Below are 11,886 nucleotides of genomic sequence, written 5' to 3' on the forward strand. Positions count from 1 at the left end.
CAGGTATATATATAAATATATATACTGTATATAAAGGCAGCAAGTAAGCAGCACACCATGAGCAGCAGCTAATACCTGGGTGCTCGTGCAAACTACAAAATGTATTCAGGCAAATGACGGCACTCACTGGTTTATTTAGTCCAATGTTTTCAGTCCTATACTGGGACTTTCATCAGGAATCCCTGATTTGCCTGAATATATACTGAATATATACATATAAATATGGAGTGGATACAATATTGTCAATATAATCCCAAGTGGCCAAATGGTAGAATGCTTTATTGGTAACACTTTATTTTCAAGGGTTTTATGTAGCAATAAAAGCCATACAAATTAGTTATGGTATTCAAAATCTATTTCTCGTCAGTATAATGTCTCTTGAATGCTTTAGGAATGATTCAACTAAAGTGATGGGATTTGTCTGCAAAGAACACCTTTTTCCACTTCAGAAGTGCTTATGAATGGAGTGCCAGCATTATAACAATTTCTCATAACGCAGGAGTGCTGCTTCATTGCACATTTTGATAATGCACATGGAAAATACAGTACTTTGATGACTGGCAGTTTAAAAAAACAGTTTTAAATTACATATTCTATGAATAGAATCCTATATATACTTGCTGCCTTTCTTCCTTGAAAGGGCAATCATGCATGTAGATGAAAGACTCTTTTATGAAGCACGCAAAGAGCGTTCCAGTATGCAAGAGACTTACACTTGCCTCATTTTGCCTTTATTTCTGTATTTTTGGAACTCCTGAATGATGAACACAAAAACTTCTACATAAGTAAAAATCCTTATAACTTGGGTGTACTATAAACTTATCAAATGTATCTTTACAGCGGATAGGGAATTATAGCTAAGGGCAAAAAATATACAGATATTATAAATGAGGCAACCATGATCATGGTAAAAGAAATGCTGACCAGAACTTTTTTTTTTTTTTTTTAAATATGATGTATACCTACACTATGGGGCACATTTACTAATCCACGAACGTCCGAAAAGTGTCCGAATGCGTTTTTTTCGTAATGATCGGTACTTTGCGACATGTAAGTCGCCGGCAGGATGGCAAGGGCAGGCAACTCGGGGAGATTAGTCACCCGCGAACAGGGAGTTAATCGCGGGCGACTAATCTCCCCCGTGTGCCAGAGCCCTAAGAGACATAAGGGAAGTCATTCAGTATGTGTCACACACCTTTCTCTCTGTACAAATTACAAAAGACTCCCTGTTGGATCTGATTATATGACCTATAACCAGCGGCAACATGCTCACTCCTTGCTGTCAAAATGTAACATTTTCCATACATTTATTCCATACATTTAATATTATTTACTATTTTATTAAATGTTAACATATATGTCAACATGTAGCTGATAACAAAAACTGGAGTGATTAACGGTTATAACATTGCCAAGAAGTGTATTTTGCTTGCAGTATTATATGTTAGTCTTCACTGAACCTAATACTACAGTGCAGTCAACAGACAATAGAGATATGTATATAAAGGTGTATCCCTGGAAGAAAGTAAAGCCTTAAATATTGCAGTGAGTTTTTTTGCAGTTTAAATTAAGGGGTTATTTGTTTATCCCTTTCTGTTCTTTTGTTTTGATTCAGAACCAGCAGAGCAGACAACAGAAACAACCAGACAGATACTGCTTTTGATAGCAACTACATTTACAAATAACATTAAAACCACTGAAGATTTTTAATTCATGTATACTGGAAAGTTGCCTAGAATTAGAGTTCTTACATTTTCTGCAATACACAATAATAGCAACATCACCTTCTTAAGGAGAAAGTTTCAACATTTCAATTTTTCATCACCAGTAAAATCTCTGAAATTCCAGTTTAGAATAATATTTAAGCAAAAAGTCTAAGCATGTAGGTCTCAGCTGCTGTCAGCTGCTACCAGAACCCACTATTAGATAATAGCCATCTGAGGAAGTTCATTCCATTAACAACAGCTGGAGACTGCAGTTTTCAAAATGTGCTACCACTGGCCAATAGCAAACAAGGTTTCTCAGAGATGATTTACCACAGTGGGATCTATGGCATCAGCAACCTATAGCATGGATCAGGAAAGCATCATTGATAGCTTTAAAACATTATTTTACTGCACATGCCTGTATTCATTTTATAGGGAGTAATAATTTGGGGGGGTATTTTTTCATAAATTGTGTGATATTTGAAGGTAAGGTAGTTTACCAGGTCCTACGTATGAAAAAGGTTGGGAAACACATTCAGTGTTACCTCAATTTTACATCCCCTGATTTTAAGGTTTCCTGCATTTTACACCATTGCTTTGTGGTCCCACTAATATATAACACATAATAAACTTCCCTGATTTTACATTTTCTCAGATTATGCACCATTTTTTTCTGGTCCCCTGAAAATAGGGGTTCTGTTGTATGGGCTTATCAGTTTTCGAGTTTGTGAAATCGAGTTTGTTTCTTTAAATCGAACAAACTTGCATATCAAATGTGCACTTAGTCATTAATAAGTAAACACTTTCATATAAAACTTGAATACCTTGAGTTTGAAAATATGGCCCTAGGACAACTTCCATTGACTTCTATAGAAACTCACAAGCTTTTAGATGGCAAATTTTACATTCGAGTTCAACTTAATAATTATCAGACTAGTGCTGGGCGGTATACCGGTAAAAACCGATCACCGGTTTTTTTTTTGAAACCGATATGAATTTTCTACATACCCCCATGCGTGCGTGCGGATGGGGGGGTGGGGGGGGTGCGTGCGGATGGGGGGGTGTTTGGGGTGGGGTGGGGGGGTGTGTGCGGATGGGGGGGTGGGGGGGCTGCGTGCGGATGGGGGGGGTGTTTGGGGTGGCGGGGGGGGTGCGGGTGGCGGGTGTTTGGGGTGGTCACCTAATCATACATGGGGAAAAAAAAATACCGTCAAATACCGTGATACCGATATAATTTTGAAAAATACCTTGATATAAATTTTTGGTCATACCGCCCAGCACTATACCAGACATTCAAGTTTTTGAGCCATAACTGGAATTTGAGTTTTCTTTAAGGTGGCCTATAGATTAAAAGATCAGCTCATTTGGTGAGGCCACAAAACAAGCGCATCTTTGCCTAATAAGCCTACCTTAAGGTGGGCAATTTTGAAGGCCAAATGATCAGATCACAACAGTGGGGATAGAGGCCCTCAGAGCAAGGACAACATAAATAAGCCAATGCCCCTCTGATCCCAACAGGTTTTTTAAACCTGCCCAATAGACATCTGAATGATTGGGCTCAGGAGGAAGCCGGAAGTGGCGAAACGCGTCAGCGGTGAGAGAGGACGCAGAGGAGGAGCACTATGCAGGGCAGGATTGCTGAACCCAGAAACGACACTGCAGGTCGGGAACAGGGAAAGAAAAAGGAGCAGCCACCTGATCCATACCAGTGACTCCTGACATGCGCATCCTATACTCTGTTTGTGAGTGTATTGGGAAGTTTTATTTATATTAAAGTATTTAAGTTTTTACACATATGGCATATGCATTTATCCCACAGTAAGTGCACAGAAGGCGAAGGGAAACAGAAAGGTCGTGGAATTAACCTAAAGTTGCTAAAGTTGGAAATTTACCTATGTGAAGTGGTTCCTAATACTGCCTGAAATTAAGAGGTGGGAAAGCAGAGAGTCGTGAGCTACAAGCGAACCAATTGGATGCCATATAAACCCAAGGGGGTCTGTAAGTAGATTGGCAATCGGAAAGGGATATCACAACTGGGCACAAAAGGGTGATATAAGTAAAAGTCATCACTGGTGTTAAAAAACACATGAGAGTGCACATTGTGAAGTAATAACAGTATTTTTTTCTTCTTTTCCTCATAAGACCTCATCGCTAAGTCTAAAGCAGAAGAGGGCACTTTGGAGTTATTTATTGAATTTTATTTGACCTAGGACACGAGGTATCTGAAGTGAGGAGCATACACTGAGAATTGCACTTATTTATATTTGTAAAAGTGATAGAGGCCCTCAGAGCAAGGACAACATAAATAAGCCAATGCCCCTCTGATCCCAACAGGTTTTTTAAACCTGCCCAATAGACATCTGAATGATTTTCAGCCAAATACTGGTCAGACAGGCCCATCAGAAGGTCCCATACATAAACTGCCGACTCAGTCTGAATGGGCTGAATCAGCAGGTTAAATCTGCCCCTGTACGGCCACCTTTAGGGTGAAGACACACAGAGCTACTAGTAGCAGTTACTTGTCGTGGCTACTAAAATAGACAATGCTGATCATTTACTGATTATTGTCACCTACGTATGTTTTAGCACAGGCAATTCTATTGTCTATGGCAGGGTATTTTCTGGAGTTTAGTAGCCATGGAAAAAGTAGCTGCTGCTAGTAGCTCAGTGTGTCTTCATCCTGATTTGAAGAGTGCATTGATGTAAGCTTGGACTGAGTGCACATGCAGTATAGAAATTGTAGCAAATCCTAGTGTACAGTGCATGCACCCACTCTAAGCCCATGTAACGTATATCAGGGAAAATATGGTGCTGGTGATTCTTTTTTATCACTGGTGGGGTACATAATGCTGCTTTATTTTTGCACACTTTTACCAACATGCTTGTCATGATTCCAATGATTCAGGGTTTTGTCTAAGAAAAATGTCAGTTACGTTTAAAGGAGAAGAAAAGGCTAAGTCACTTGGGGGTGCTAAAATGTTAAGCACCCCCAAGTGACTTTAATCGCTTACCTCGTACCCCGGGCTGGTGCCCCTGTTAGGAGAAAACAGCACCAGCCCGGGGTACCTGGAGCGATGCGCTTCCTCCTTCCGCCTGCGTTTCGCTAAGACTAACACATAGGCGTATGCGCAGTAGGGTGAAAAGCCGACTTCTCTGTTAAAATTCGGCTTTTCACTCTACTGCGCATGCGCACGCTCGCAAAGCAGGAGGAAGCGCTACAGGTACCCTGGGCTGGTGCTGTTCTCTCCGTACAGGGGCACCAGCCCGGGGTAAAAGGTATGCGATTTAAGTCACTTGGGGGTGCCTAACATTTTGGCACCCCCAAGTGACTTTGCCTTTCCTTCTCCTTTTGTGTTCAAAAAATTGCTAACTGATAAAAGTAAAGCAAAAAATCTTCTGATTTTCCACAATTTGCTTACCTATAAGAATAAAGGCACATGAAGCTATCATATGCCACTATCATCCAGTGATAAGCATTGGTCGACAAACAGCCCTTTCTGCCTGTCACCTCTCCTAATATTCTTTAATAACAAGGGCCTTGGCTAACACACATCTAGACACCATTTTTTTTTTCACTGCTCCATGTGAGTCAGCCAATGTGCTTGTGATTAAATAACATTACATCCCATGACAATTGGAGAGAGTCATTTTAACCACTCCTGTTCTCCACTCAAGGCAAAATGCCACATGTATCACTAGCCTAAAAGGGTAACATGATCATCCCTAGATCAACACTGTGCTAAATGTATTAACACTAATAAAATACAGGGTCTGACTGGGCCGCCTGGATACCGGGAAAAAACCAATGGGCCCCGGCGGCCCAAACCTGACCCTTGCTAGCGATTCCCCTGCTTTCTGTTCCTCCCCTGATGCATTCAATTATGCGCACACAGGGGAGGACGTAGGGTGGGGAACCCTGCGGGGTCGCTTAGCGGGGGCCCTGTGGGGGGTTAGGGGGTGCGGGGGGGCACGGCTGGCAGGAGCAACTGCAGGGCCCCTGGGGCAGCAGCCCCGGGAGGCCCTGCACCCCCCCAGTCCGACCCTGATAAAATACATGGTACTCTTCTAAAATACCCATCAGGAGAACATATGAAATGAATGACCTACCCATTGAAAACACTCTGCAAAAGCCATCGAGGCAACTAAGCACAATAATCTCTCTACAGCTCATAGTTCAAGTTAGACCTTACAGTCTCTGGAACATAACGATATGATATTAAAAGTTTAGGTTTGTGTTATATATTACATGACTTTATAATTAACTCATATATAACTCATATATACCCAGGAAATATAAGTATGCAACTAAAAAATAATCAAAGAGAAATATATTTATTTTTTTTTGCTGCAGTGACCTGCATTTCATTAATCATATCTTACACATTTTTCTGGCTCTTCTAAACAAAGCAGCAATTTAATGATATAAGGCACAGAGGGTTAACAGGAGCAGACAAACCCACTTCCTTAGAATGAGCTGCAAGCGGACAGTTCCTCTCCCCTGCGCCTCACAACAAACAGAGAGGCTCCTGTTATCAGAATGCTTTAGTAGCTTTATACACCACAAATGTTACACTAGAGAACATGATATAGCATTATTTATAGGTAGTGCAACTGGAACCAAAAAAAATACCCAGGTAAAAACCTTGCAAATATATAAATATATGTCATTATAAGAATGCATCCTTTATTGCCAGGAAATTAGGTAAATTCATTATATATTCTGGAGACAAAACAAAACTAACATCTATGGGCTGCTATGTGTAGCAGTCACAATTCTGACATTACAAATCCAGAAGCAACAACAGATAATGTCCTGCAGTGTGTCCATGGTCACCTTCTACAAGTATTACTTGACATGGCACTCTTGCTGCATGCCCTCCCTTTAGCTGCCCTATTATTTACTTTTTTTATTTTGTTTTTCATTAAACTTTCTTTCAACTATAAATGTTGTCTTAAATTGGCATTAATGGTTACATTAAATACAAAATTTGTGGTCATTCCTATAGTATATTATTAAAATTAAAATTTTCAAAAACTGGATTAAAACCTTTTAAAAAGGCAAAGGTTTTATTAGCTCATAATTGAGTTCTATTAGAATGCTGCTTTAAAAACATTACATGCTCTTTTGGGTCAGAAAAAAAGATGGTACAAACAAGGTTATTTACACAGCAACATAAGAATAAACATATATATGTATATATATATATATATATATATATATATATATATAGTAGTTGAAAATGGATCGCATCACACAGGACTTATAGAAAAAATAGATTTTATTTGGGTGCAAAACAAAAAACTGACGTTTTGGCTACAACAGTAGCCTTTCTCAAAAAAATACTTTGAGAAAGGCTACTGTTGTAGCCGAAACGTCAGTTTTTTGTTTTGCACCCAAATAAAATCTATTTTTTCTATAAGTCCTGTGTGATGCGATCCATTTTCAACTACTGTCTACGCTAATGAGGACTGCACCCAGGCAATCGGTAACCATTTATTTTGTGAGTGCTGTACATTTTGAACTGTATATATATATATATATATATATATATATTATTTTATATGATGTATTTATATATATATATGTTCATTCTTATAGTTCACAAGAGTCATGAATATCCTGTGACTTTGATATCCTTATAAATGGTGCTTAGTGATATCATCAGTTATAGTTGGTGCTTAGTGATGTCATTTCTTACACACAACTAAAACTGGTGTATTATAATTAAAAATATACTCCCTGTTGTAAAATATGAGGATGTTATAAGGTACCGAGGTGCTCCATGACCTTCATAAAAGCACTCAAATATATAAAATATGTCCATGTTTTGATGGTTCTAACATAGAGAGGCACAACTATAGAGTAATGAAATATTGAAGTATTTTAAACCTGTAACTTGGCATCATGGTAACACTAACAGCCAACACATCAGAAGTCTTATGTGTTATAAAGACCTCATGAAGGTGAGGATATCTACATCAGAAAAAAAATGTTTGTTTCCAAATTTATATTTCCAGGATTCTCTTCTAGACCAATGGGTGGCTGTAATGGCTGAACAGCCAATACATGTCATAAGGAATATGTTTTAAGCTCTGGTCACCGATGTTATCACTCTCAGACAATGGTCTTTTTGACTTTCTATTTGTTATAAAGTGAATAAGTCTTTTACTTAGGGAGCATGAATAAGTCTTTTACTTAGTGAGTATGAATAAGCTTCTACTAAGTGAGTATGAACAGGCCTTCTACTAAGCCCTTTATATAAAGCATTTTCACCATTTATTATCTCCTAAAATTACAAGGGTGTTCTACTCAGACCAATAAACGTATCAGGTCCTTAGTATAGTCTATAAACAGGCAGCACTCCAACCTCAAGTTAAAATGTCTTTACTTGTAGTTCATGGTGCGAAAAAATGCTTCATGCCCCAAACCTGGGTCTTGAAACATCACCCTGTACCTGTACTGCAGGCACCTGAACTTAAAATATATGTGCTGCCTATTCACAGCCCACCATTCATTCTCTCACAGATCTTTTGTATTACTGAAATGCCACTTCCCCTTTACACATGAGAGGTAGTTCAGATGCATCAGAGGTAGAAATGGGGTGTGCAACCTGGAGTCCTTCAATTTTTGTCAAACTGAACTTCAGCACCTTGACACTCTAGTCTAACAACAACTGATGGGCTAACCATTAAGGATGTTTGTCTTCTCCCAAAATTCTCTAACTCATGATCTGTAATGTTTCTTTTTCCTTTATGTTACTGCTCATGTGCACAGCACCTATGAAATATATACAAGTGTCTGTTTGTTATGAATTAATGTAAAGCGCTGAGTAACTTTCTGGCACTATATAAATAAATGATGAGGCGTTAGTCCCCCTTTTACACGCTTTCTTTCTATTGTGGCTTGAGATACAAACAGAATGAGAAGGCATCTTTACTGACCTGGGACATTTGTGGTCGCAAGTTGATTTCTTTCAGGTTGATGGAGTTGCCCTGTAAGTTCTTAAGCAGCTGGCAAAGAAGCACTCCATCCCGGAGAGTCTGGGCCAGGTCAAACACCTGTGCTGTGTCCAATGTCACCCTGTGATTGGGGGGGAGCACCTTACATCTGATCAGCCACTGGGCACACTGCCTCCAAGGCTCCATGATGGTACAGTGGACCAGATGTGCTACTAGAGACTGAGAATGACAGAAACAGCAGAAGCAATGGACAAAAGAGATGTGCAGTTGACTGGTTCAGGGGTGAGTGGCCATTAGCTAGTAAAAGCTGGGCACCCAACTGGCCACAGAAGCCTGTAGTGGAGTCTAAGCTCTATAAGAGAGAAGCAGCAGTACAAGTAAGAGACAAAGGCTGGAGTGCCAAGCCCACATTCCGGGTAAGACTCTCTCTCGTTGATGGTACAGGTTCCCCTCCCTGAGTCCCAGGCCAAGCTCCTATACACAGGTCCCACTGAGCCTGCAGCGGCTGCTGTTCGTCCTGGCGCATTCTTACTGCCAGCGCAGAGTCTGCTTAAAGGGTACAAGAGCCCTCATATTCACATGTATCTACCCAGGCCAGCGGGCTATGTCTCCTTCTCGTCTCTCCTTCCCTGTCTCCCGCTTCTCTGTGGCGCTCCGCAAACACTATGTGCTACCGGAAAGCGCTGTCCTGCGCCGGGGTGCCGCAGCTCTATGTACAGCCCAGGCTCATCCAGTCGGTGTGAGGTTAGTGCAGCCACAGACCTGCCCTCCGCCCACTGTCACTCCCTCATATGTCACTGTCCATCCTTTGACTCTGGGGATTGTCTCGGTGCTGCTTTCTTCTGTGCCCCTATTACTCCGCCGTCCCCAGCCCGGATCTTGTCACCGTCGTTCTAGGTCTTCTTCCAGTTATTACTGCGGTCCCGCTATTATCACACGTCTTGTCACTGCCTTCTTCTTCCTCCTAGCTTTATCCGACTTGCCTGGTCCTGTGCTCCCTGTGCTAATGACAATCCCATTGCCTATCACAGTGTCACTGCTCTCTCCTCTGTCATTTTGCCTCTCCCTCTCCTCCCGCTTTGCTGGGCTGCTGCAGGCTTGGAGTGTGCGCAGGCGCATTGAACATCACCATTGCTACGCAGCTGGACGCTACCTGTCAGTGCTCATTGGGGAGGAAAGCGGAAAGGCATTAGAGCCCAGAAGGCAGATCATTGTGATTGTGTGTGTGAAACTTACTTTAGTGCGAGGGTTACAGTTGTGAAGTGTATAACGTGAAGGATCCTTAGCAAAGGTGCCATTGCTCTTTCTGCACGCAGTCATTTACACAGAGCTGCTCATAGGGTAGAACATTTGCACTGGCACCTTGCATCTTAGAGCATAATAGGGGTTGCATGTGTAGTGTAATAAGAGTTATATAGTTTATACCCAGGGATATCTAACCTGCAGCACCTACTCACAACACAAAAATAGTATACTGCTTAAAAAATCATTATTATTCAATGTATCTTTTACTTTTTCTCCAAAATTGTGCGTTAAAGAATAGTTTTTTTTTTGTTTTTTCTTTACTCCTTCTCATGTATTTTGTAAGGCAAGTGATACATTTTTTAAAATAAGTTTTCTACTTTTTCACTGTTTTTCTGTGCTACATTAGTAGATAGATTTTTTTCTCCTTACCAGAAGAATGCAAATGTATCCAATGTATTAGTCCCCCTGTGACAAGCTTTAGTAAAGTTTCAGGTCATTGCTCAATGTGCTGTCATGGACTAACAGTCATGAGTAGTGATAAGTGAATTTTTGCACCAGGCATGGATTCGCAGCGAAAGTCCGCAATTCGCCATTGCTGAATTGTTTCACGATTCACCCCAGAAAAGTCACATTTATGTCATAAAAAGTCACAGTCGCATCAAAAAAGTCAAATTTCGCAGATTTTCCACCGTTTTGCAAATTTTTCCAAAGTTTTCAAATTTTTCAGCAAAGCAAAACGGGACAGATTGGCTCATCACTAGACATGAGAGCATATAAATGACAAAATATTGAGACTACAAGATAAAGCAAGGAATTGAAAAATAAAAAGGGGCCGGAACTAGGGGTAGGCAGAGTTTTGAACTTTGAGCATGATTTTTTTTATATTATATTATATATTCATTATATTGTATATTCTTTTTTTTATTATAGTTATGTATATATCTTGCATATTGCACCTTTTTGATCCCACTGTGTATTTGTACATACAGTATATATTGTTGGGATGACAATAAAACTCTACATACTTACTTACTTAAAAGGAGGTCTTCACAGTGTCAGCTTTTTGGGCAACCAGTACAACAGGAGGCTTGTTAGCCACAATAGCACCCCCAAAAAGACTTATACACAGTGCTTGAGGTGATTCACTGCCTTTTGTGCACCTTCAAGTGGACACATTCCAGGGACAACCTGATCTTTATGTGTCATAGCAAGAAGCTAAATCCTATTAGCTTTTGTAAGGGCAAATAAGCATAAAATGCTTTAATCCAGTTTGTGGGCTATGTCATAGAAAATATTGGATTGCCACTACTAATGGGGTCTCCATTGGTTTTGTTGCATTGACTGCAATGGCAAGGGAAACATCTAACTCTTGGACATGATAAAAAAAATACTTATGCCAAATGGTGCTTCATAAACCAGTCAGTGAGAAGTGTGTCACAGTAATCACTGGTGTTTTCACTGGACCATTTTTCCATTTGCATTTATAAAATCTAATAGCCCATGACCTATGTTAATATAAAAAGAGATGAGTATGCACTGATAATTTGATCAGTGCATGAACCTGAACACTAATGCTGAAATGTCAACCAGGGAGATGTGATCCTTTGTCATGTTGCTATAATTAGTCAGTACCAAAAAGTTCAGAAAGAGAGAGGATTTAGAGCCTGAAGATAGTATAGAGAGTAATAAATTCTAGCTAGCCTGTAATAATGACTACAACCTAAACCCTGGCAGTGTATTTCCTGGTACTCCTTTTCGGCAAAAGGAAAAACAATATTTTTTAATGATTTATGGCAGGGTGATGCCAGCACTAAAACATACATTAGCTAAATCAAGAAGGCATAAAGCAAAGATGAGGAACTGATTGTTCCTCAAGTCCCAAAAATTTTAACATTTAAACAATTAGGTTATAATGGAAAAAATAAATGTGCTTAATTAGTATTTTCTTCAACATATAAAATAGAGAAGTCAGAGT

The 11,886-nt window shown here is 40.0% G+C and overlaps 1 protein-coding gene across 2 annotated transcripts in view; it reads right to left on the reverse strand.

Annotated features, from left to right (window-relative positions):
• Positions 1 to 9,759, reverse strand: part of vav3 (vav guanine nucleotide exchange factor 3) — a 113,630-nt gene extending 103,871 nt beyond the window's left edge. For both annotated transcript variants that reach the window (XM_002932179.5, XM_012962510.3), the window contains exon 1: positions 8,649 to 9,759. In XM_002932179.5, the coding sequence (XP_002932225.2) occupies positions 8,649 to 8,852 (204 nt within the window). In that variant the 5' untranslated portion in view covers positions 8,853 to 9,759. The remainder of the gene's footprint in view (positions 1 to 8,648) is intronic.
• Between the last annotated feature and the right edge of the window lie 2,127 nt (positions 9,760 to 11,886).

Source organism: Xenopus tropicalis, chromosome 4 (assembly GCF_000004195.4).
Source record: "Xenopus tropicalis strain Nigerian chromosome 4, UCB_Xtro_10.0, whole genome shotgun sequence".
NCBI classification, from domain to species: Eukaryota; Metazoa; Chordata; class Amphibia; order Anura; family Pipidae; genus Xenopus; species Xenopus tropicalis.